At 40.1% G+C, this 27,757-nt stretch overlaps 1 protein-coding gene across 7 annotated transcripts; it reads left to right on the top strand.

The window, feature by feature from the left end:
* Window positions 1-147: 147 nt before the first annotated feature.
* Window positions 148-26,942, top strand: LOC133507525 (heme transporter hrg1-A-like). Of its 7 annotated transcripts, none has more exons than XM_061832648.1 (4): window positions 148-446; window positions 1,550-2,154; window positions 11,453-11,496; window positions 11,566-15,980. In XM_061832648.1, the coding sequence occupies exons 1-4, from the start codon at window positions 266-268 to the stop codon at window positions 12,458-12,460; spliced, it is 1,725 nt and encodes a 574-aa protein (XP_061688632.1). In that variant the 5' UTR covers window positions 148-265; the 3' UTR covers window positions 12,461-15,980. The 7 variants fall into 7 exon arrangements, with proteins under 7 accessions (XP_061688632.1, XP_061688636.1, XP_061688633.1 ...); XM_061832654.1 differs by lacking the exons at window positions 148-446; window positions 1,550-2,154; window positions 11,453-11,496; window positions 11,566-15,980 and adding exons at window positions 19,512-19,864; window positions 22,302-22,469; window positions 23,998-24,148; window positions 24,182-26,942; XM_061832652.1 differs by lacking the exons at window positions 11,453-11,496; window positions 11,566-15,980 and adding an exon at window positions 22,302-23,986.
* The last annotated feature ends 815 nt before the right edge of the window (window positions 26,943-27,757 follow it).

Below are 27,757 nucleotides of genomic sequence, written 5' to 3'. Positions count from 1 at the left end.
AACGATACTTGTGGACACTGGCCTGACTTATCTATTTTCAGTGTTAACTTTTTTTGAGTAAAGTGTGGCTAAAATAATTACGGTGTATTTTTAATTTGATGGGCGACCACGTGATATTTTCCGGTTAACCGAAATTTGACCGGAAATCGGATCGTTTTGGTTTGCGTCTTCTTCCGGGTTTTCTTTGTTAGACGTCCCCGTTTGTGTTTTTTGCTCGGTGAGTGCATAAAGATAATCTGGCGTTTTCGCACTGCACTTTTCCGACATGTCGACCGCAAACCAGATGCAAGCGTTTCAGTCCCGTTTAACTGAACGTCTCACCCGCTTCGCCATGGAGATATATCAAGAAGTGGCGCATATAGTGAAAACATACCAAGAGGAGAACGAATGTCTGCGGTCCTTACTGAAGAATGTGATAACTACCCGTGGGAATATTGCCGTAATGGGTTTGTAGCTTCACTTTTATCATTCACACTCAGCATTGGAATAGTGGGATCGAATACTAAGAGTATGCTTATGGTTTGCATAGAAAAGTCGCTTCAAGTCAATAGTGTCAGGCTGTTTTGCCCCCAACGCACTCCAGCGTTAAAAAAAGTGGTCTACGCGCAATGCGCCCTCGGAGAGGTGATATCAAAATCAGTTTTCAGTGTACTGTACTGTATATTTGGTCATGCGTTTCATGCGACTCATTCTCTGAACGAAATATCATCAGTAGGATACTTTTCTCAGCCTGGACTGATTTTTTTTCAAATACCAAATAATGCATACAAGTACTGTAATGTAAATCACAAATTAAATATAGGAACTTTCACAGCTAGTGTGCAACTAAATAGGACAATACAAACCATCGATACGACCCTATAAATTAGCTGTGTAAAAATTCAAATTTTCAGATTTCCGTAATCCACATTTCAAATAAAAAATGAATGAAATGAATTTTATTTTCACATCTCTTTTTCTTAAATGAAAACCCTTGTAAAACAATTTTAAACCTGTTTGAGCTATTTGAAAAGCAACAATATAAGTGTAACACATTATTGTTATTTTGCTTATATTCAATATTACAAACGGGAAGTTGTTTGAGAGCTCTAAATTGTCCGTTGGTATGAATGTGAGTTTGAATGGTTGTGTATGTGTGCCCTGGGATTGACTGGCAAGCAGTTCAGGGTGCACTGCAGCTCTCCTTCAGTCATCTGAGATGCAGGCGTCAGCGCGCCAACGACCTTAGTGAGGATTTTCACCTGAGGAGTCAGCATTTTATCACAGACCCAGAAAATAAATGAACCAGGTGTAAATAAATAAAATTGCAATTCAGAAAGACTTGCTCACAGGCTCATTTTTGGAAACTAGGCACGTCACAAAGATGTATTATATTATATTATATTATTATATTAGATTGTGTTACATGTATTTATTGTTGCACTTGATGGCAAGCAATTCAAAAAGTCAGTCTTCCATACTAAGGTCCTTTTAAATTTCAATATTTGTGTGTTGGACGTTTTATTATATTGATATAAGGTGGCATTTGTGTTTTCTTTTTCTCTAAAAGATCACAATCGATTGGGGAGACCAGCTACGGCTGTGAGAGAGGAGCCACCTGAACTGGACATTCCCTTGGAGACGGGAGCAGAGCCATGTGCCAAAAGGCCTAAAATGGAACATACTAAACCACTGACTAATGTGACTGAAGAGAAGGAAACGCATGTTTTGCAGCCATTTGCGAGTACAACTAAAGAAGAGCAAACAGAAATACTACTGTCATCTGCAGTGGAAGAATCAGAGCCATTGGCTCGTGCATCTATGGTGGAGCAAACAGTAGTGTCAGAGCCATCTGCAATTAAAGGATCTTTGCCATTGCCTGATACACCTATACAGCATCAAAAAGAGGTGTCAGAGCTATTAGCCAATGAATCTAATCAGCAGCAAATAGAATATAATCAGAGCTTGGCATTAGAACAAGAAAGCGGAACAGACAATGGCGTCACACTGGATTATCCTGAAAGTCATCCTAAAGAACCACACACAACCGCACGTCAGGCAATGGCTTTTCGTGACGTCTATTCAGCAATGGATTTTTCTCAGCCCAGCACTAGTGAGGAAATGGCAAACCAAGACCTGCTACTTCAGGAGCGTCCAAGAGTTTCCCCCAAAAAGGTAAATTTTCACTGCTTGTTTTAAGGATTATTTTGAATGATAATGCAACTAGAGAAGGGCTATATGGGCAGGAAAAAAAACAAAAAATGTGTTGTTTTATGATGCTACGAATTTTGTTATATTCTAAGGGAGAAAAAAAAGCTGCGTAAAGCTCCCCAGGACATTTATCAATCGAGAGAGCCTTTCAGAAGAGCACGTCTTTTTTTTTTGTAAAGTATTTCCCACACTATTGTCAAACATTGCACAAGAATATTGTATGGCAGTATTTAATAATTCACAACTTTAAGTTACGTACGGGTTGTATCCAGCAGTATTTCACTTTTTTGTAATGATACAAAAACAGATTAAGATGGCATATAAAAAACCTGATAAAATATTTTAATACAAATAGATTTTTCTTTGTCACTTCAACACACAAAGTATACAAATTTGACTCGAACATTGCAGAAAGAAATGTACTGGGATTTATGATGTTCTTTACATCTGACCATCATTTATTTGGTTTTTCATTTGGTACCTGAAGTCACTCGGCAAGGATTTTCTGATAGTGTTGTGCAGATTTATTTTTTTCTTTGGCAGTCGTCACGCATGTAGAATCAACTTCAACAGTTCTCCTGTGCCCAAAATCGTCATTCTCGGGGTTGGTAGGATTACCTTAAAAATGTTTTCCGAAACAGTTACTACTTACCGATAACAATATGTGACATCATGACAGTGGAATCGTTTTTTTTTTATTCCTGGTGACAGATTTAACATCAGGCATTGGTAATGGTGTTTAAGGGAGGACTTTGCGGGAAAAAAATAGGAATGGGAGCACACACTAAAAGTTAGTAGAGGATTCAATGTTTCTTTTAATGCCTACATTATCCACAGATTTGACCTAGAAACAGGTCTAAATTGGGGAAGTATTATCGAAATTCCTCTCTCTCTTAGACATTTCCATTTACCCGGCTGGAAAACTGACAGCCAATCAGCATTTGCCACGTCTGCAGTGCTTCCTGTTCTGACCCCCCATGGCTCGTGGATATGTTTCACCGAACAGAGAACGTCCACTATCTGGCATTCTGTGGCTGATTATTGTGAATAATAATTACAAACAAACACAGCGAAAATAACAATGTACAATGTTCAAGACTATGCATTTGAGCCAGAATACACACTGGGGAAACTTAACTTGTTGGAGAGGGGGCAAGACGCTGACGAAGGAGCACAACAATCCCAAAATATGGACCTCAGACATCTTGCTAACAGGCTCATTTCGAAAGACTGGGGTTCGTGTTCTCTTTGTGACCTAATGCCAACTGTGGCAGTGTTGTCGCGAGTCTGATAAGGTCGAAAAAAAAATGGAGCGCATCAGAATTAACTTGGATCGCGATCAACATGTTTGCATAACTTCCTCAGATAGATACGAAGGTTTTTGTTTGGACGAAGACGTGCTCCATATCAATTTACTTATGATCCATGACAGTTTGATGAAAAGACCACTTGTACATCCAGTGGAAAATCTGTGACTACACATTTTTAATGGTCTTGGAATGCAAATGGGCTATGTCCAAAGTTGATCAAAAATGCGATCTTATTTTCTGAGTACGGCGTAGGTCTATCTAATGGTTTATTTATATCTGGAATATAAAATGCAAAAAAAAAATGGTGACTTCCCTAAAGTAATTACATGTGTATATCTATCAATCCATCCATCCATTTTCTTCGCTGCTTATCCTCATGAAGGTCGCGGGAGTGCTGGAGCTTATCCACAGCTTTATTCCTGTCATGTTGAACCCACGAGAGGTTAAAGAACGACAAATCTGGGTGTGTTTTCTCAGTTTTGTTGCAGTTTGGTGCACAACATGTCGGCATCTTGGCCTAGCGAGAACGAATGGTCTGTAATGCTTAGCACTGGCGATGTCATGGGGCAGGGTCAAGGATGTTTCTTCCGGGTCTGGCAGTGAAAGCTGGCACCTATCCAGATAATATGTGGATTTCAAAAATGTTCTTTATTTTCATTTTATTTTTTCAATTAATGTCCAAAATATATGTAATAATTATATTACTTCAGATTGGAGGGTTTATTGTACATTTCCTCCTTTAAAGCAATGGGTGAAAAGTGACAGGAAAATGAGATTCAGGATTTTTTTATGGTGCGACTATCGAGCTATGCTAGTAAGCTTCTCCACTAACCTTACCAGCAGGAAGGATGAGTACAACAGCTCACCTTTTTTTGTAAATATTATTCAAAATGAATAAATCCTCCAGTGAATATACAATTAAAACACCACTGTCTATTTTCCCATCCTTTTTGTTTCACTTTTAAACAGGCCATGTTTGTGAAGCCAGTACATATATGGAGTGGCCCATGTCATTTTCCTTTTGTCCCAAAAAAAAAAAAAAGTATACACGTTTTCCGGCGAGGTACATAGTGACCATTTAGAGTGACACTTGTAAGCTTCTAAACTCATGACAAGGTTGCTTGGGGTTGTCCCAAGTAGTTTGAGAGCAAGAGTCCGTTTTGCTTTCTCATGGAGTCATATGACTAAATCATGTCTGCTGATTAGCAAATAAGGACTTTCATGCGCTTCCTCATTTCACACTTCCACCTCTGCCCGTCCATGTATGTTTAGTTGTTTTCTTTTTGAAGCAGTATGAATACTCAAAGTAAAATTTCACATTGTAATAACAAATTTGTGAACTTTGTGAGGTCGCCAGCCAAACTGCATCAAGCCATGTAAAAAGGATGTAAAGCATCAAATATTGTTTTACATCAATACCTAACTATAAGTATTGCCACTATAATGTGGAATGTACCTGTTAATGAAAAAGCAAATTTGTGACCAGAGTCACCAGATCAGTGACCCAAACAAATAACTGTTGTTGACCAATACCAGCCTCTCGTACCTGAGTAGCATCTGCACCAGTTGTACAATCGACTGAGGTGTATCTGCAACATTTGCACAATCCAGATTGTGCACTACTAGTCACTGTAAACGGGATACAGTCCTCGAAGTCTTGACACCGTTTCCACAATGGTCATTGGACTGGACTATCGTTCTAATGGGTGTTCTTTTTATTTTTCTTACGGCTTGTCCTGTTAGGGGTTGCCACAGTGTGTCATGTCAGATGAGCACATATTTGTGTTGGCACAGTTTTACCTCGGATGCCCTGACGCATTGCTCTTCATTTTAGATTGCTCTAAATGCTCAAAGACTCTGCATGCTTTGCACAACTGCGGGGCTACCATGAACACTTTTCATTAAGTTACACCCAGCAGCTGTTGTTCGTGTTTTGTGGATTCCCATGAAATAATATTTGGAGGGGGGGGGGGGGGGGTCACTGAAAATTTCATCTCCAAAAAAGGGGATGGTGCACAAAAAAGTTTGGGAACCACTGGTTTCCCAAGACACTGAATACACAGAATCAAACATCTATACAGGCTCACCGGGCATTCATTTGTGAATTGCTTGTGTGTTTGCAACTCTACACAATAGCCCTGTCCAGTCAGGCTCGACCATGTCGTGCAGGCTTAAAGCAGCTTTTGTTCTGTAGCCGACTGCAGATGTATTGGCATTTTAGGTACAAGATGACCTACAGTGAGATTGAAGGTGTGACAAAAAAGGAGCATGTCAACATACAGTATTCTTGATACTGCTCCAGTCCCTCTCACTTTTGATTGATGCCTGTTTTAATGGAAAAGCAACTGAGGCCAGACCATCGGAGGCTGGAGTAGAGCAGGGCCACACTTTTCTGGAGCTTGGAATGGAAATGCAGCATTAGAGAAATGAGTGAAATCTTTGCATGAAAAATACAAACGCCATATTTGATCATGCGTCTGGTTCACTGAAAAACTAGAGATAACTGCTTTTGTCCATTTTTGGACATGTCTGATGTGCTAAATGATGATAACGTATAACATTTTAGTGAATATGGATGATTTTTGTCAATTTGTGGTACTTTAAAAATTATATTGTGTAATCTACAGGCAATTACAGTGTGGGTGTTTTCTGGCCGGATAACTGCTGTCATTTTCGACCACCCTTCAATCAGTGATCATGAAATTACGCACTAGTCACACTGCAGGGTCCGACACAATGTTGGTGCTATGGTGGTGTTGGTGATATTCAGTAAATCAACTGTAAAATGAATAAGTGACCACCAGACTGACTTTATTGGACATCCTAATAAGATTAGCACGAATGTTACAGAAAATTATAACCCATCAAACAACATGCACGGAGCAACCCAGGGTAATACAGGGTGGCACAGAAAAGGTATGTTTTTGAAAAAAAAAATCACGTAATAAATGGCTGTTTCAAACACATTTTATTGACATAACTGGCACAATCAAATGTTGACAACAACATCCATCCATGTGGTCTGTTTTCATTGATGCATTTCTAAAGGGGCCGATGGAAATTGGCTTCCGCTCCCTTCAGAGAACTTTGGCATGATTGAAAATACAAACTTCAGGTGTACATAACCTGTTTTGCTTAAACTAATGCTCAAATGCGGAAAAAGTAATACGTCTCTGAAATAGTAAATAACAGCTTGATTTTAAAAGAAGTAGTGTTGAGAATGTGCTCATGAATCTAAGGGATAACTCGGGAAAATAAGCTATTTTAACTTCATGTCTGGCTGTACTACAGTGCATTTAAATCGAGGCACACATAAAAATGACTCTATATACTTTTGCGCTCTACTGGGCATAGTTTTTATTGAGCAGGAAAAGAAGTGTGTGGGTTTTCACAATTTATGTGAATGCTATTATGTATTTTTTTTTCAACACAATATATCGCGGGGTAAGAAAATTTGCAATGTCATGCAGCCCTACACTGTATGACCCACTCAATGCACAACATCTAACATGGAAATCTAAGCAACTGCACTTTCTTTTGTTTTTACTTCTGTTACTTTCCGTACAATGATGGAGTACAAATGTTTAATAATCTTACCAATGCTTGGACATGGCCAATCAGACTGGAGACACCATATTTTTTTTTTTTTTTTTTTTTTTTTAGCAACAACTGTTCCTTGATTGTAAATATTTCATCTGAGTTACTTTATCTTAGTTCTAATATGTTTTATTCTTTTGTATTTATATTGTCTTTAGCACTTTGTGGCGTAGCGCTCTATCACGTATGCAGAGTCATAATGACAAAGGCTTTTGATTGATTTGAATTGATTCCACGTTTGTGTGAAGGTCCTCTAACCTGCACATTAAAGTGGTGGGGGAAAAAAAACAAGAAATACATCTATATATAGTAGTACCGATTGCAGAATTTTCCACCCTCAATATGATCTCTCAGATTGTAATGGGTTGTAACAAAAGAGACAACGTGGAAAAGGAAGGTGTTTTGGAATATGAGGGTAATTTAGAAATCAAATCATAGTGTAGTATTCTGATTGTAAAAGCTAATTTGAAGATTCCCTTGTGTTTCACTTGGAATATACAACGTAAGGAGAACCACCACAGATGATTCCTGGCACAGGTAGAGAACCAGTCACCGGAAGGAATTCATCTCCACTCCACTCTCTTGGTAACATAATACAAATGTCCTAGGACTCACAAAGTTTGCAGTGATTTTCAGGAGCTCAAGTCATCCTTTGACTGATGATTCCAGACACAATCAGAAAACGACTATAGGTGTCACCCATTTGAGTTTTCAGTTCACCAGTGGAGAAGCAAAGAACATCATGGATCTTACATACCTACATTGTCATTGTCATCCTTGTTGTCTAAAGGTCAAGAGTGTGGTTAACTTCAAGTCTGTGTGATGCAAAGGAAGGGAGGGTGATTTTTAGAACCAGAACTAGAACCAAAACTAAAAAGGAAAAAATGTGACATTCATTCGCATGCTACTCAGTAATGGAACAATAAGTAGCTAGGAGGACTGCAAGCCAGAGGTCGTGCTTGACATGACCTACTACGGGAGGTGTCGACAGTTTTGACAAACTGCTGGCCTACTACTTCTGTCAAAGAAGGTTTCAGTGGTTACTTGTGATATTTTTTTTACTTCATGGATGTTTTGGGCTGTAAACCATTTACAATTTGGATGGGAATCAACCCAGAATGGAACCAAAGAAGACTTGTCTTTTGAGGAGCTAGGAAAACTACACCTCCACAGGAGAAAATATGTCCCAGAGAATGAGAGAGGCCCTACCTATCTCACTTGCAGGCCTCACTGCCACAGCCTCAAATTTTTGAAGTAAGTGTCCAGTTGCAGATGTTTGACGTATGTGTGAGTGTAGGAGAATTCAGAAATAAAATAGAAATAAATCCTGAACTGTCCTGATTTTTTTCATGTTTTTATTCTAGGTTGTATCCGGTGGAAAAAGGAAGCGCTGCGAGGTGTGTGGACCATTAAAGGACACAAAGACACAAACTACATGCAGAAACTGCCAAAAATACATCTGTGGTGCACATACTGCCAAATTTTGTGAGGAATGTGTTTTTCTGCATCTCATTACATAAAGTGTTGAATTTCAAGTTGAAAAATGATACAATAAATCTTAAATTAACATTGTCTCACTTCTTTTTTCCCCCAAACCCTTGAGTATAGTAGATCTATATCAGTAATAGAACAAAAAACATACTTCCATTGTAATATGAGGACAAATGTATTTCTAAAGTAAAATTTCATTTCAGATTTCAGTTTTTAACCTGAAATATGTCATATGTATATTTGAAAAGAGGGATATCACAGTGAAGAGAAGAATCCCCAAAAGTGATGACAATATAAGAGATAAGCAAAATCTCAGGAGGGTTTCAAAAATACAGTGGACCCTTGAAAGTCCAGTTTGTAGGATTAATAAGATAAATATAGGGTTTGAAAGTTAGACACAAATCCAGACTCTGAACTGCTAACATGCATGCCTAAACATACTGAGGTATTACCTCGTTTCATTGAACGTCTCAAGGACAATTACTAAAGTGTTTTTTTTTTTCATTTTCATGATCTTTTTTGTGTGCGATACCTATCCCACGTCAACACAGAAGGGTGCCCGGGATGGCAAGCCAAAGAGGAAAACTGTGATGACAACCATAGCACTGAAAAAGGAACTTATCGCCAAGTGGGAGAGAGGTACACGTGTGTCTGATCTGGCTGTTCAGTACAATATGGCTAAGTCAACTGTATCAACCATATTGAAGAGAAAAGAAGCCATCAAAGCTGCTGATGTGGCAAAAGGGGTAAAAACACTTAGTAGCAGAAGAACTGATAAAGTGGAAGAAGTGGAAAAGGTTCTGCTTGAGTGGATCACCCATAAACAGTTGAGGGGCGACACTGTGTCAGAGACCCTAATTTGTGACAAGGCAAGGGAACTCCATAACGCCCTCACCAGAGACAACCCTGGAGGCAGTGCCGAGGAATTCAAGGCCAGTAAAGGGTGGTTTGTCAATTTTAAGGAGCGAAGTGGAATCCACGGTGTCCTGAGACCCAGGGAGGCTGCCAGGGTTGGAAAAGAAGACTCCAAGAAATTTGATGATGAATTTCAGAACTTTGCTGAAAGCCAGGGTTTTCCCTCTTAACAAATGTTTGTGACAAGACTTGAGTGGCAAGGTGGACTGATGTCACAGGACAGAGAATACCCTCCTCAGATACAGGCCCTATTAAAGTTAGACTACTGCCAGCGGGGACTGCAAAAACAATTTTACTGCTTAAATACCATTCTGTGAACCTGATTTAAACAATTAGTGAAATAATGCAAGCTTGATATACTGTATACCTGAAATTAAGTGTGGCTAGGCAGATCTTGAAGGAATTGTTCAAGAAACCGTTTGCTCCCAGTTTTTAGGAATAACTGACAGAGATTTAAGTTCCATCTCATTCTAGTCAAAAGGACTTCCAGGTGATCTAGAAGGACAAACCTACAGTAACTCTTTTGGTATCCTGTGAATGAGCACTTTAATATCCTCTACTGGTTGAGGATTGGGCAGATGTTATAAAGAGGACAATGTCATCTGCCTAGAAAAAAAATGTGGTCACCCTTTATGGCACCCAGAGCTTTAAAAGGCATTAATAATAATACATTCAACTTATCTCACAGATGCTTCATAATTATACCAATTAATCATTTATTCATTCACTCAGTCACGCCCATGTTTTGGTAAACTATAGCTACTCTAGAGCATTGTGATATAAGCGTAGTTGCCATTCTGCGCCTTGAACCACCACCAAACATCCAACCACACTGATTCTTAGGCAATGTGAGTTAAGTTAAGCAACCCTGTAGTTGTGGGGTGTACATCTATCCTCTGCGTCATGTTGCCACCCCCAAGTGCTGTGGTAGAGGATATTCTCTATCACTAGGGCAATCCATGGACCTAGAAGTGGAAAATGTTGAAGGGTTGTTGGAGGACACACTATGCTTCTGATCACCAACAAACTACAGGTCTTCGGAGGGAGCAGCAGAGATAAGTTGAGGAAGAACTTCGTGAGGAGCTTTATATTGGCTGGAATTGCAACATTCCTACGGGAGAAATCAAAGGACTGTTTGGATACTGGGTCTTTTAATGCATCTATATATTGCTGTTGCACCTCCCTGTACCACATCATCGCACCTCTAAGACAAAGTTGAGTACACGTTTTCCTGTTTTCACATTTGACTGTTAATTGTAATCCTCCAATGTATGTCTCACTATGAAGGGACTAGAACCATATGATTTCTCCTAGCCAATCAAGAAAAGGTAGAAAGATGATAATCATTTATTATACAGTACTATATATTCAACTAAACAGATGTATATACTGTCAGCATATATTTTTAATGCTTTCATGCGAAAAATGCCTGTTAACGCAATGCCTTTGTCTCAATTGACTGTCTTCTCGCACTCGACGTGTATGTCGTACTAGAATGGCTCCAACTACTGGAGACAAATTCCATGTATTGACATACTTTGCAAATAAAGATAATTCTGATTTTGATGTATAGTACAACAAATTTTCTGGTTTTAATTTTGAAATATCAAACATCTCAAGTGAGTGCCACATTGAGATAACTGTACTAAATTCAAACTTCATAAACTATAACTTAAAGTTTTGCCTGTACAGTAATGTAAATTCTCTGATGGCTAAAGTTGGTGCTCTGTGTTATTTCTTATGTATTAATTGAATTTAAAATCCCCAATCCAGAATGGGCTAGGCTCTAGGGGGCAGATTGTGTTAAACTTTCAAGGGTCCACTCTTTATTATACATGTATATATATTTAACAGTTAAAAAAAGAAGCATATTTAAATGGGATTTATTGAAGCATTTTGCAATGTAGCCATCAAATACTGTTTCTCTTATCTCTTACCCCAAAAACAAGACACCAGAATGCTGTCTCCAGAAGACCATCCTCCACTTTCCAAGGTAAGAATGGTGCAAAGTATATCTATTGCCAGGTTTTTGTCACATTTCATGCTGAATGCTATATTTCAGGAAGAGCCCCTACAAGTGTTCCAGTGTTCCTATTTCACCACCTGATTTTTTTTTGGCCAAACTTGCCAAATGCTACAAGGACTGTCCTGAACAGAAACCTTTGATTGCCAGAATAACAGATGATGTTGAATCAGTGGACACCGCTTTTAGTCATGTTCCTCGGGGTTACCCCATATCCCGCCAGCATCTTGTTCCATCAAGAGTGGATTTTACATATCACATTAATGCTCCTAAATGGCCGCAGCTTCCCCTGACTCATCACAGCCCAGAGATTAACTGGGAGATGTCTGACGATCTGAAGCAGTTCATACGGAAGAGCAAGCAGACCAAAAAGCGGATGCAGGAGATGCACCTGAGCATCCACCCTGATCAGACCTGTACATTTAAACCAGAACCAAGTTACCCGCAGAAGCTGATTTTCAAGGTGGTGAACAAAGTCTCATGCATATCAGCTCAGGAAGAGGAGGAAATGATGCGTCAAGCACTTCATCTGTACTGTCGCAATGTTTGCGTCAATTGGACCCCCTGTAATTTGGTCCTTGATGCAAATTCTCCATGGCTGGGGGCCCGGCCTCATGGCTTGGTGTACGACCCAATTGACGATCCCAATTTTGGACTGGTATATGTCAGCTGTTCCAGCCTTCAGAGTTTCATAGACTGCCCCTTCTTGAGATTCGAGAAAGGAGAAGCGTTCCTAAAAAACACAGACGAGCACTATATACACATCCAGGGAGAGATGTTGGTGACGGGCACATCATGGTGTGACCTGCTGTTGTTCGCCAAGGAAGACATGCTGGTTCAGAGAATATACAGAGACAGATGTACCATTGAGAAAATGAAGGGAACGTTGAATGAGTATTATTTTTATCAGTATCTGCCAAGTATTTCAACATGATGGCCCACTATTTTAAAGTGACGGCATACACATGCACAGCAACTCCTTGCTGCAATTGGAAGCGAGTTTTTAGAAACTTTCATTGTCTAGTTTTCCTTCCTTACCCTGAAAATGTTGATGGAGATGGATCATTCCTGGTGCCTTTTCCTCCCCATGAAAACACTTTACCTGAAATCTAAATGTTCATCTTAAATTTTAAACGTTTCTAATATTTACTATTACCTTAATTTCCGGCCGACAGAGCGCACCTGCTTATAAGCTTCACTCAGTACATTTGTAAAGGAAATAGCATTTGGTACATACATAAGCCGCACCTGTGTAAAAGCTGCAAGTGCCAACATTGAAACCCATATTGAAAAATGAGATATTTATAAAGAAAGAGGGTACACAGAGTTTTAATACCTTAGCTTAGCTTAACCTAGCAACAATACGGTAGCACAAACAGGGCTGGTATTAAAAAAACAAAACAAAAAAAAAAACAGCTGCGGCAGCTACACGGTAGCGACACAGTAGCACAGCAATAACAGGGCTATTAAAAATGAAACATACCGGTAAACTTGACTGAGATGCAGCAGCAACAATATAGCATAGCAACACGGTAGCACAGCACAAACAGGGCTGTTAAGAAAAAATACCGTTAAAAGTCACTGAGAGCCGTCTTCATCTTCCTCCTGTGCACTGAAACCCCGGAAGTCTTCCTCCTCCGTGTGGGATTGGAATAGGGTCAGATCTTGTTCGCCACACACTGTGAGTCTCTCTTTCGTTGTTAGTGTCACTCTCATCAAGAGGCAAATCACTTCTGAGATTGTGCTGTCCCCCTTCAAGCAACAGGCCGGCTTTTTGACACCCATTAGTGATGGTGGATTTTTTTCACACCGCTTCCGTGCGGCCAGTTTTGGTAAATGATTTGTCCCCACTGGTGATCGAAGCCTCCTATTCAACTCGGAGGGCCACTTTAAATGCACACTTAACACTGATGTCAAGTGGCTGCAAATACTTTGTTGTGCCCCCAAGAATCACAGCTGGAATTGAGTTTATCCTCTTGATGGCTGCTTTTACAGAACCCGTAATGTTGGCCCTCATGCTATCCAAAACGAGCAATGCTTTTTTGCTCCGAAAAAATCCTCATGGTCGCTTGCCATCACACTCGGTCAACCATTCTATCATTAGGCTGTCTACTATCCACCCTTTCGTGTTAACTTTCACGACAATGTCTTTCGGGAAGTTTTCTTTGGCATAGTAATCCGCTTAAAAATTACCATTGGTGGAAGCTTCAGTCCGGCTGCAGTGCAGCCTAAAACCCAGGTGAAGTGCGTCCTTTCATGGCCAGTTGTTTTCAGTGTGACAGATGCTTCAGCTTTCTTGTTGACGGTCCTGGTGGGAGCAGGTCAAACGTCAACGGTATCTCATCCATATTTATGATGTTGTCTGGTCTGATAGAATTCTCTGTTATCTTTGTTCAAATTAATTGTTGAAAGTTTGCGACTTGTTCCTCGTAGTCGGACGGCACTTGTTGACACAGAGTTGTCCGTGTCCTGGTGGACAGACCTTTTTGCTTCATAATTCAAAGTCAACATGACGGTCCTCCTTTGAAATCATTAATTTTGTTTTCGGTGGCGATTGTTTTTGCTTTCAGTCCCATCTGCACAGTGGAAACACCTTGGCCATCTGGTCTCTTGTGTATTCAGCCGGTCTTTGAGAATATTCTCCAGTTTGGGCCACCTGGCTTTACAACCTCTAAAGGCTTTTTTCGTCTTTTGGCATTCCTGCAATTCTTCCCTCTGCCGTTTCTAGCGTCTCACCATCGATTCATTTATTCCTAGTTCACGAGCAGCAGGTCTGATTCCTTGTTTATCGCCGAGCTCGATTGCTTTTAATTTGAAAGCTTCGTTGTCGGAATTTCTTCTTGTACTATCCATGATGACAGTATGTTTAAACTATCCATAAAGCGTGGAGTTGTATAAAACTTGCGTCTTCCTCGACACACATATTCCACCCGTCTCACTTACCTTTTCTGCTCGAGCGCCCCTTGCAGCCGAAAAAATCCATAAAATGGCCGCATCATCGCACAAGCTGCTGGGTTGAAAGCGTGTGAAAAAAGTAGCAGCTTGTAAGCTGGAAATTACGGTAAATACAGTGGTACCTCGGTTTTCGAACGTCTCTGTTTTTGTACAAATAGGTCTTCGAACGAAGATTTCGAAAATTTTTTTGCTTTGGTTTTCGAACAAAAATAGGTATTCGAAAACCCCGATCAGCTCACCCACGACGATTTGTTATTGTGCTTTCGAACCCACCCCCGAAAAAACCTGGAAACGACACACACACAACCGCGCACGATGCAACCAGTTGACCCACACACTCCTCTGCAAGCAGTTGTGTCCGGTAGTGACTTTTTTTCTTCCAATTAAGCAATATTAACCCCTGATCATGTCTCCAAAGAAGGCAAGTGGAACTGCTGGTGCTGAAAAAAGGAAAGTGGTGGGTAAAACTGTCGACTTCAAGAAGGATTTGATAGCCGAATACGAATGTGTGTGTGTTTCTGACCTATCAAAGAAGTATGGCATGGCGAAATCGACGATCAGCACCATTCTGAAACACAAGGATGCCCTCAAAGCAAGGGATGTTGCTAAGGGAGAAACCGTGTTGACCAAGCAGAGGCCACAGATCTTAGAGGAAGTTGAAAAGTTGCTTCTTATTTTCGTAAACGAGCAGCAGTTAGCTTGGGATAGTGTTGGCGAGGAAGGGAGGAGATGTCGTCTGATGAGGCTGAAGGCAGTAAGGATATCTCAAGTGCCAATATAAAAGCTATCTGCGCCAAATGGAACGACATCCATAATTTTGTAGAACTCCATCACCCTAACAATGCAGAATGTCGCAGAGCACTGCAAAATTTCAATGACGTTGTTATGAGCCACTTCAGGAAGGTCCTCAAAAGACGGCAGAAACAGTCTGCATTAGATTTTCTTTGTTAAAAAGGGACGAGTCACCCCCACCAAAGATATTTGAAACAGTTGTTAACCATTCCTTTTTTTTTTGTTCCATTAACCCTACCTCTAGTTGCAAGTTAAATTTTTTGTACGTTACATACTTTCTGTGCGAATAAAAAACAATTTGTCTGTTTCTTTTCTCCCTCATTATTGCTTGTTTAAAGTTATTCTGCACTTTTCTTAGTAAAAAAAGATTTACAAGGCTGGGGGCCGAGTCGCTACAGAAACGGCAATGCACTCCCAGCATAGCATACATTTTAAGCAAAAAAATAAATAAAATAAAGATAAATATATTTCTTAAATGATTTAATTCTATAAAGTATTTAAACTATACATGTATTTCTACGATGCAGTTTATTATCAAGAAAATCTAAAAAAATGCTTTAAAAGTATTTTTTGGGCTTGGAACGCATTATTTAATTTTCCATCCATTGTAATGGGAAAACACGCTTCGGTTTTTGAACATTTCGTTTTTCAACCGGCCTTCTGGGACGGATTGTGTTCGAGAACCGAGGCACCACTGTACTCTGGTTTTTAAAATTTGGGATTTGGGTTGGGGGGGTTAGGGTTAGTTTAGCATTGGAGCCACGGCAGCGCCAAACTAATTAATCGTCAACCCGGAATAACTGCAATCCAGGGGGTCTATTGCCCACTTGAAAGGGACACCATTTTGAACACAGGGTTGGGACAATAAATGGGTCAATAGCGACACCTAGAGGCTGTGGAGCACCATGGCAGATGAGTCTTCCTAAACCACACTAGGAGGACAAAAATACTGTATATTTTGAACACTAGTATGAACACCACTGGTGTGTGGAGTGCTGCAAACTTGAATGTCAGATGTTGAATCTGTTAATTTTGCAATCACAGGAAGGCAAAGAAGCACACGCTATTGCAGAGATAATCGCAACAATCCATAGCTTTTTGACGACTGTAGGACTGAAGGCCCCATAGCTCTGTGGTTAGAGCATTGGTTTGGTAAACCACTGGTCGTGATTTCGTATCTTACTGGGGCCTTCACTTCCCCTGAGGGGTTGCATCAGGAAGGGAATCCGGCGTAAAAACTATATCAAAAAAATGTGAGCGTTTATCTGAGATGACAGGCTTTGGCGACCCCTAACGGGACAAGCCGAAAGAAACTTATTCGACTGTGGGACGAGTCAACGCTAGAGGAAAAATGTTCTCGTTATCTGAAACCCAATAACTGAATTATTGAAAAATTCATTGGCGTTCCATCAGTGTATTCCTTCGGGATCCATGTTGTTGTCACAACGTCCTACGTCACGCCCCAGATCAGTGTTCTACGCCACGTTTCCGTCCTCCGGCGTATACAGCAATGTGCGATCATTTTTTGCAGATAATCGAAAAATAACAATGTTTCCTTCATAACGGATTTATGATTCATATTCAGCATAAAACTGTATAATATTAGCAAAAAGGTGCATTGCACTCCTTCCCTTTAAAGGTCCACTGACATGAAAAGCATGATTTTTAGTCTGTTTTTAAGGTAGCCGGCATGGACCCGTCCGCTTTTTCACCACAAAACATAATTTTGATGTGTATGGCTTTTTCTAACCCCTGGCATGAAAATCCTCTTGAGGGATTTGTTTTGAAGAAGAAGCAGGAAGTGACATTATCAGCAGGAGCAGACCGCCGGCCTCATGTGTTTATACTGGTTTTACCTGCGGGAAGGCAGCTCTTTGTTCCTTCGTGTTAGCCAAAATGCCAGGTTGTTGTCCATCCATTTTCTTCGCCGCTTATCCTCACAAGTGCCGCGAGGAGTGGTGGACCCTATCCCAGCTGTCAACAGGCCGGAGGCGGGGTACCCTGAACTGGTTGCCAGCCAATCGCAGGGCACACGGAGACAAACAGTCGCATTCACAATCACACCTAGGGGCAATGTAGAATGTCCAATTAATGTTGCATGTTTTTGGAATGTGGGATGAAACCCACGTAGGCACGGGGGAGAACATGCAAACTCCACACAGGCAGGTCTGGGATTGAACCCGGGACCTCGGAACTGTGAGGCCAATGCTTTACCAGCTGATCCACCGTGCCGCCCCTCCTTGTTGTATTGCTGGATATTGTTCGAACGCTCTGGAGGATGGATTTACTCTTCATATGTTTCCAAAAGACCCAGTTCGTCATGAAAAATGGATTTCACAGTTGCAAAGGACGAGAGCTTCGTGGGTTCCAAATGACAGGTAGGTGTATATAGAGCCACCAAAAGAAATAATAGCTACGGGATGGGGGCACAAAATCCTCTCAGAATGTAACAAAAGATCAGTGTACGTAAGTCAGTGGTGCTAAATGGGTCAATGTGTGCGTTGCCGCTACGTCCGCCGATCACGGCTTCGGCCGGGGTGGCTCATCGCGACGCCGAGCGAGGGTGGCTTATCACGGCACCGTGCCAGGCTGGTTTACGGCATTGTCTGTTGTTAGTTACAAGTGATCCGGATATCATCTAAATGCGACTCAAAATGATAGCGTAATATTGCCCTGGTCACTTTACTTGATTGTGAGATGTTCTCTTGACTACAAACCTACATGGAGACCCCTATCGTGAGTGGTTAAACACAATTTCATAGAAAAGTATTGTATTTTCATCCATCGTTATATTGTCATTCAACATAACTTCACATAATGTAATTTCTACTGACTGCATGAGGACCCCTCTGCCTCCATTACTTATTCTGGGAAATGTATGAAATGCTTGTATATTTTTCAATAAATAAAGCAAGTTATGATTGTATTATGTTGAAGGTTGGAAAAGGGAAAGAAATAAAAGTCGCAGCCAGTGTTTAGCCTGCCGGCTTCTGCTTTTATTTTGGCTGAGATGATTGTCCAATAATTCGGCCGGATGAAAAGTTTTCCAATTTATTCGAAATTACAGAGTCAAAGAAGGTTCAGCGCTCCGTTCTGCTGCATGTGGCTCAGAAAAAGCGCACGCAAGACACCCCTGAATCTTTCATCTGCTATCATTTTGATATCAGTATCAAATGGCACACTCCAACCACGCTCCGAGTTACCGAAGGTTCCGGAAGGCATTGAGCGCTCACGGAGGGAATTTTCCAATGGACTGTGTTGATATTGTGTACGTTTGTTCAGTCGGTGCAACTTAGGGTACTGCAATTACAGTACAGTATATGTTTATAAGGAGACATGGGCGTGTTTCTGTAACGGGATGTATAAAACAAACGTGTATGAAGTTTTGTGCTAACGTACTGATGACCAATTTACTTTATTGGACTTTCATTATTTGCTTAAATACGACCTTATACATTTAATCAACAAATAAAGTGTTGCCCATTTACTAATCAGACGAGGATGTGTTGTGGAGCCGGTGGCTGTCCTTGATCTTTGTATGCAGAAAACCGCCTGGTGCCATCCTCCTCTCCCAGGCGTTGCCGTGGAGACAAACGACACTAGATAAGGAGCGGAAGGGTGCTATCCCGGCCCAGGATTTGACTGCGGGGGGCAGCCACTTCTACCATGGACCCATACATATAAAAACCTTGTGCTACCGGGCAGCTTTTGTCTTCTTCTTTGGCTATTCTGCCAGAAGACACACGTGTCGTGTGCGCCAGATACCTAGATAAGACCCGGACGTCTGTATTGCACATTACTTTGTCATATTATCCATTTGCTGTTAACTTTTTCTGATCATTGGTCATATCTTCCTCGACTCGTGAACACGCGTAGGGTCCAAACTCGCAAATCCCTACAGTACTGACAGTAATTAAAAAAAAAAAAAAAAAAAAAACAACAACCCAAAGATTTCGCACTTTTGTGGAATGCAGCAGTAAATACGTATACGAGTGGAAATAATTTTCAGTCATAATGGCGTGGTTAGAGCGTCTGCCTCATAACTCTTAAGGGCCATTATTCAAAATCCTGGCCCCACCTATATGTTTTTTCTCCGGGCACTCCGGTTTCCCAACACATCTCCAAAACATTCATTGTAGGTTAATTGATGACTCTATACTCCGCTTCGGCTCCCCAAGAGGTCGCTGCACCCACAACATCAAATAGACGCAGAGTTGGTTTGCGCTGAATCTGATAACGTCAAGCGGACACGTTCTACTTGAGACTGGCTCCAAGTTGAACACCCACTTTTAAACGTCTTGTCATGGAGGTGGCTTTTAGTGGATGACATCAGCAGTGGCACTTTTGTCTTTTTGCGCCTGTGAGCACACCGAGTTATTACAACAGTTTTGAAACGGGACCCACTTAACTCTCGTTAGCATTTTTTTTTTAACCTTCAAAACTTTTTTCGTTTTTTCCATAATGGGTATAAACAAAACGTACGTGAGTGTCGGCTATGCCTCATTCGGTTTTCTCGTGGGGGCGTCCGCTTTTCTTGTGTGGAATGTCGTGTACAGACAGCCGTGGACAGCAGCCATGGGAGGACTGTCAGGTAAAGTGGAGCCACGAAGCGTGCTCATTCTGAGCCAACAAAATGTCTGGTTGAACACGAACAAAGCGGCTTAAAATGAGCCATGAGAGTTTAGCAGGAATCCGTTTGGCTCCCTAAACCTTTAACTACATAGACCCATGCAAAGTATCCCACACAACTATTAGAATGTGTGTGACTCTGGGTCTGTACCAGTTCATTTTCATTGTTTGTGTCCGGGAGAGTAATGTCGTGTTTGTGTTTTCCAAATGCAGTTTATTTAAATCAAATATTTGTTTAAAACTACAACGGACCACTCACAGCAGACAACCATTTTGACTTGAGTTTGATTATGCAACCGGATCCGTGGATGTGACCTTTGAGTTTTTAGATTAGGTTTGTAAATGTCTTGGTGAAAAGTCTGTTGTCATTATCTCGTTACTCTACTGTAATCCACTTCACTTTATGCATCATTTTTGTACCTTGTCATTTTTTGGCACCAGTATAAACTCGGAGCTCTAAATGTGGAAAAGCATCTGCCTCACTCTTCCGGCGGTGGTTGGGGGGCGGGGGGGGGGGGGGGGTTTTACGGGGGTAGAAGTACTTAACTGACTCAGCATGTAAATAGTCTGAGTCATGGTGTGATCACAATTGTTCAAATTTGACAGTTGCTATATTTGAGCAGTTAAAAAGCTGTGTTTGCTTTTTTTCCCCCTACTACTGTGCAGAAGTGTTAACTGACTAGTTTTCATAGAAATATTGATGATGGAAAATGATTATTACAATTTGAGAATGGGCAATTTTTGTACTACCAACATAACTGCAAACAGAAATGAGTTAGTATAGAAAACAACGTTAGCAAATTTTCAGATCCCCATTTATCACAATGTTTAAAAATTGTGACGGTGAACCCCTACTTTTCTCTGGGGATAGGGACAGAGCCCCACTGGAAAAAAATGTGCTAAGAGATTTAACACCCCCAGCAGGTGATTGTAATATGCTACACATGCTACAAAATAGTACCAACACACTTAAATCAGAAAAGATCATTAAGCACCAACATCATGCTCATATACAATAATAAACCCATCTTACATAAACAACTATTTTGTTGTTAAATTATTCAAAACAAATAAAATTCATTTTAAAGAAACTTTACATGAGCCTCATCAATAGTACAGTATATGAGTCTAAATAGAGTAACTTGCACAAACTGACATGACATGGGCAAACAACTATGAAACAAATACAAACACGCTTAACACAGACTTTATGAATGCTATTATGCCGAAGTAACTTTTTCTAGTATTTGGGATCTAATATTGGCTCAATTATACCTCAATAAATATGTAAAATATGAATTAAAATGCACTCTAAATTGGCTCTAGGCTGTTTGTCTCTTTGTGCGCTGCGATTGCCTGGCAACCAGTTCAGGGTGTACCTTGCCTCCTGCAGGTTGACAGCTGGGATAGAATCCAGCACTTCCTGTGACCCTCGTGAGGATAAGTGGCTAAGAAAATGGATGGATGGATGTATAGATGAATTAAAATGGTCTGTGCATTTCCTGAGCTTTAGCCATTTTTTGGAAAGAGGGTTGAAATCAGGTCATTTGAATTTCTCAAGCTTAGATACGCCACTAGGGAAGAGCTCCATCTACCTCTCCACTCCCGTACCAGCGCTGTCATCACAACAAATGTGCCATCTTACAATTGAATCTTCAACACAGGCAACCAATAAGAAGAATGAAGGTGGTCTAATGCAAAAATGGGGATACAAAACTGGGTCAAACAGAGGTAGCTGTTAGAGGGGCTTTTTTTGGACACTAGTATGACAAAACCAAGGTGATTTTGTAATGAAATTCATAATTTTTTTTTTTTTTAACTAAGTCATTGTTAGAGAGTCACACTATGGAGGTCTAAATAGCCAAAAGTATGGGGAACTTGAAGTCCTTTAACTTACTTTTTGTGTTTCTCACATAATAATAAATAATGGCAATGTGGAGTGTATCTATTAGCTCCATCAGGAGGGAAGCATAAACATACTTAGTTTCACTTTTGACAATGCACAAAGTGCATTCAAAGAACCATCAATTACGTTACATTTGGTCATTTACCATGGGGTTAGCATTTTCAGCGTTCAGCATTAGCATTTGCTCCATACCTCTTGTAGTTATTTTCATTTTGTACTTGTGTGTTTGTTCATCAATAAACACCGGAAAGTGTATCGATGACTCGCAGTCTTTTTTTCTTTGTCATTTTGCTTAAGAGGTGACGTATCTGAACTTCCCTCGTGATCCACTTTTTGGCTTGCAACACAAGGAAAAAAATAATGACCAAGAGACTGCTCATAACTTGTAAAACACCCAAGTTGGGGGACACATTATTCACTATACCACTATATTGTGTTTCAATGAATGTCCTTTAAAGGGATTAAAGTACAGTATCTGTGTTCTGGCCTTCAGGTGTGCTGGCACTGTGGACCCTAATCACCCACATCATGTACGTGCAGGACCACTGGCGGACATGGCTGAAGGGGCTCCAGATTTTCTTCTTTGTTGGTGTATTCTTCTCTCTACTTGTGGTCATTGCTTTCATTACCTTCCTGTCAATTGCCATCCGTGACGAGGAGTGTGAGTCCACAATCATTGTTCTCATAGTATAGGAAGGGATGTTGGCGTATGTGTGAAACATACGAATCTCTTAGTTTTTGAATGATAAACCAGAACTGCTGACAAATACTCGGGCTTCGTGTATGGAATCTCTAAATTTGAATATTCATATGTACCTTATATTGGCAAAATTATTCACTAGCCTGTTTTGACTCATACACAATTTTAAGTGTCAACCCATTTAAAATTTATATGATTTAACATTATATGGGTCTACCCTTTGCAGCTATTACTGCTTTTAAACTTCCAACAAGGTTTAGGTGCGACTTTATGGGAATTGTTGCCCATTCTTCCAGGAGCGTATTTGAGAGGTCACAAACTGATGTTGGACGAGAAGGGCTGACTGATTGTGTACTCGAAATGAACCCAAATATGTTCCATTGGGTTGAGGGCAGACTCTGTCCAGTCTGTGAAGATCATCTATACCAAATTCTATCATCGATGTCTCTATGGATCTTGGTTTCTGCTTTGTTGGAAAAGGAATGGGTGATACCGAAAGTGTTTGCCTGTCCAAAATCTCTAATCTATGAAGAAGCATCGAGAGTTCCTTTCACTGTAGCTCAGTGGCTAATATTTTGGACATTTCCAAATTTGTGCGAACATTTTGGACAAGGCCCATTCCGAGTCCAACACATCTGTCCACCAATTCGTCAGTGCACACATCAAGGTTCATAAAGACATACTGTAGTTTGATGTGGATGAACCTGACTGTGCTGCACAATCCGGATCTCAAACCGATAGAACTCTTTTGGATGAATTAGAGCGAAGACTGTGAGCCAGGCCTTTTTGTCCAGTTTGCGCTTCTGGAAAAAAATCAATTCATCAATTCCCATAAACACGCTGCTAAACCTTGTGAAAACCCTTACCTGTAGAGTTCAAGACGTTATAGTTGCAGAGGTTGGAGTGATGCCAACGGACTGTGTTAATATTTTGTGCGTTTGTTGAGTCGGTGCAACTAAGTGTACTGCAACTACAATACAATATATGTTTATAAGGAGACTTGGGTGTGTTTCTGTTACGGGATGTATAAAACAAAAGTGTATGACGTTTTGTGCAAACGTAGCGACAGTAATTAAAAAAAAATGGATTTCGCACTTTTTTGGAATGCAGCAGTAAATACATATATGAGTGGAAATAATTCTCAGTCATAATGGCATGGTTAGAGCATCTGCTATATTAAACGTGATGGATAATGAATGGGATGTCTCTTAAAATCATATCTGAATCAAGGCAGGTGAGTGAATACTTTTAAAAATATAGTGTATGTGATAGTGTGTGTGTGTTGACAGGAGCTTCTTTTGCACAGTAAATGTAGATTTTCAATTTGTTCTGTGAGGCATGAACATGTTCAGGTATGGCTCTGGGGATTGACAATATGTACACTCCTCTGCCATTGTTTCCAGTTCTGCACATAATTGATGGATGGATGATTCTGTTCTATCATACCGTGATAACATCACTGACAATGTAATGTTTTTCTCACCTCCAGCCCTGACTAACCCCCGTAGTCTCTACCTGTCCTGTGTTTGGAGCCTTATGAGCCTCAAGTGGTCTTTCCTGCTTGCGCTGTCCTGCTACCGCTACCGTAAAGAATTCGCCGACATCGGAATTCTCAGTGATCTCTGAAGCCTGATACCATCGTCACACTGTAAATAAATGGAGCTGCTTCCATCTCCTTGTGCTGGTGGCGTAGATGGAATGGATGACTTTAGGAAGCAGAGTATGAATGAATGAATGAATGAATGAATGAATGAACACACAGACATGTTTTGGAGACAAGGTTAGAGAGAGCAGACTTTGATGGTTTGGACATGTTCAGAGGCGAGAGAGTGAGTATATTGGTAGAAGGGTGCTGAGGATGGAGCTGCCAGGCCAAAGAGTGAGAGGAAGACCAAAGAAAAGGTTGATGGATGTTGTGAGGGAGGACATGAGCACAGTGGGTGTTAGAGAGGAGGATGCATGAGATAGGCTTGGATGTAAAAAATAGACACACTGTGGCGACCCCTAACGGCACAAACTGAAAGGAAGAGAAGAAAAAGAAGAAATTACAATGGCCATCATTATTGAATCTGAAAGACCTGGGCAGATTAGAATGACATAACATCATAGAGAGGCTGAAATGATTGCATACTAATAATAATAATGCAAATGCAAACAATCCAATTTACACATGCATGAAGCAGTGCAGCCAAGAGCTACAAAATGAAGAGACAAACCCATTTAATGAATAAAATATTGGAAATGTGGGGAATGAATGAATAGAAATTTGTGGAACAAATTTTGGACAGCATGACTAGATAACAAGTGCTGTGCCGCACCGTTCTGAGGACTTGGGATCAAATCCCGGCCCTGCTTGTGTGGCTTTCACAAGTTCTCCCTGTGCCTGTGTGGGTTTTCTCCGGTCACTCTGGTTTCCTCCCACATCCCCAAATCATGAATGATAGGTTGATTAAGATGCTAAATTGCCAGTCAGCGCGAATATGTGCATTAATGGTTTATTTGTATGTGCTGTGCGATGGGCTGGCGACCAGTTCCGGGTGTACTCCTCTCACCCGAAGAAAGCTGGGATATGCTCCATCACGCCCACGATGCTTGTGAGGATAAAGCGGTACAGAAAGTGGATGGATTAAATATTTAGTTTGTAAATGTACATCAATGCTTCTTAAAGTGTTGAAGTTAGCAGAGAAGGCCTTGCTGCCCCTGCTGGGTCAGAACACATGTATGCACATACAGTACAGTACATAGTAAATAGTACATTGTGTGCTATTTATCTGTTATAGCTTTTCCACACGCCACAGTGGTTATTGCAGTTTTGTGTGATTGCCAGTAGAGGGCCTTACCACTCCAACAATGTTCTTGATATCCCATCTTGGAGATATTTTGAACTAGTGCCAGCGCTTTTTGTTTTGTTTTATAATCAAATGTTAAGTAAGATATGACAGAGCATTTTTTTTCCTTTCGACTTTTCTGTCAGACTTATTCTTTATGTGGCATAACGTTGGAATATGAAATATAATGAAGATGAATGATGATTGTTTTTTCACGCAAGAGGTATGCATGCTTTTTAAAAATGATTGATTTCTTATGTTCCTGACAATATAAAGCTAATACAACATGTTTATGTATTTGTTGCCCACTGAGATTGTCTTTGCTGTGTTTCAGCCTTGTGACTAAGCACTTTGTGTGTATCAGTGTGAATGTGAAAAAGTTGGATCGTTAAATTTACTTTTTACCAAGAGCTCCCTGTGAAATCTCATGGGAAAAAAAACACAAACCAGCAATAAAACACTTCCCATTTTAGTCAGTGGGTTTCTGTTCCTGCAAAATATTTCATTGCTCTGTGCTTCTGCAAAGGAATGAAACTATTTTTTAAGGAAACGTTAGAGGTCGTACCTATAAGCAGAGGTCACTGTTGGACATTAGCAGCAGGATTTGCACCATTGAAATGGCTCGCCCAGCCACCTGAGAATCATTTCTCAACAAAAACATCCGACTGCATCGCTGAAATGACAATAAATACAGCCCAATCACCTTTGAAGTCAATCAATTGTACCATCTATCATCTTTTTAAAAAATGTTTTTTTTCTATTTCGCTCTAAGTGAAGGTCTAGGGCACTTGCTCCCGTTTGATTTGGTCGCAACTTTTTATTTTAAGTTGATGCAAAAAGGCAAAATGCCTGTTCACTGTTTGTCAATGACAAGAAATGCACTCAACTATATTTATTCTTCATTCCGCTATGTATTAAGCACTTCTTTTTTGGTGGTGCATTTGTCCTAATAGGATTGGCATGTTTTCTCAGTTCCTGCATTCTCCTTGCATCTTGGTAATTGCAATGTTGTGGTCATATCAGCATCGGAACATTTTTAGCTGAGTGTTATAAACTTTGACATTAGGAAACTAAAAAAACTACCCTTCTAAGTTACCATTAAGCAAAATGGGGTTTTGGAACCAAATTGGCCCTATAAATTTTAGATACTAGCCTGTAAAATGCGTGTGTGTGTGTATACATGGTATGTAAAGAGGGGAGGGGTCTCACTTTGTTCAATTACGGGTCCTCTTTCTATACAAATTAGGGAATAAAGTAGTCTCAAGTATTACATGAAGTCCGGCAGAGTGTGGTGTTTATCGTTTAGACTTTCCCATATCTTAAATATCATGTACAATAAAACGGTAAAAAGCCACAGCTACAGTATTTAACAGCTAATGAAAGTATTATTTTGCTCACATACGTGACTTTGCTTAGAGTAGGCTAAGAAGACACTTATGTACTTACTTTACAATACAGTACTGTCCACCCGTTTCCATGTTCGAGTATGCAGGGACAGGAGGAGAAAGAGGAGAATACTATTACACAGCAAGTGTCCTCTGATGACCATAGAATATTGATATGATGTGATGATGTGTGTGTATACATATACACTGTTTGAAACGTTTGTAATATATATATATATATATATATATATATATATATATATATATATATATATATATATATATATATATATATATATATATATATATATATATATATGTATATATTGTGTGTGCGTGTATATATAAACGTACACTGTAAGATTTTATTTGTTTTGGGATATACAGGTATAGTATGTGGTATAGACCACTGGCTGTAGGTTACATACATTTCCTGTATATTATCGGAATGTCAGTAGTTTATATGTTTTCGGCAAAATAAAAACTAAACAGGCTCATAGTTCTTCTTTTAAGTATTATATTCTTATTTAAATACTAGTAAATCTAAGAGCAGCTACATGTACTGAATATGAAGTTACTCGGGCCACATGAAAAATGAAGGGAAAGTACAACCCGATTACAGTACACCCGCATTATATAATGGAGCGAATAACAAAAATGACAGTCAGAAAAGTGTTACTGTAACAATATGTTTATTAATATGGTTGTAGTCTTGGTGAGAGGCAATACTATTATGTTGCTTACCTTATTACCACAAACAACATGTACAGTACATAGATTACATGAGAGGACAAAATATGAGAAACATTTGTCAGAACAATGATGTGAATATCTGTGCGTGCTGTTCAGCAGAACTATGGCAAAATGGCATTTATAATGTTGAACTGGAACAAGTACACATTTATTTGTGTATCTTTCTCATGATATCGTACATACTGAAATTAGGAAACTAACACAGCTTTGGGGTTAATTTGTGATGTATGATCAAATTATTAAAACCTGTAGGAGTGAGACAAAATGAAGGGTGCTTGCTTGT

Source organism: Syngnathoides biaculeatus, chromosome 10 (assembly GCF_019802595.1).
Source record: "Syngnathoides biaculeatus isolate LvHL_M chromosome 10, ASM1980259v1, whole genome shotgun sequence".
Lineage (NCBI taxonomy): Eukaryota > Metazoa > Chordata > Actinopteri > Syngnathiformes > Syngnathidae > Syngnathoides > Syngnathoides biaculeatus.
The sequence above is the reverse complement of the archived record's forward strand: the minus strand, read 5'-3'. Positions and strand labels throughout refer to the sequence as shown.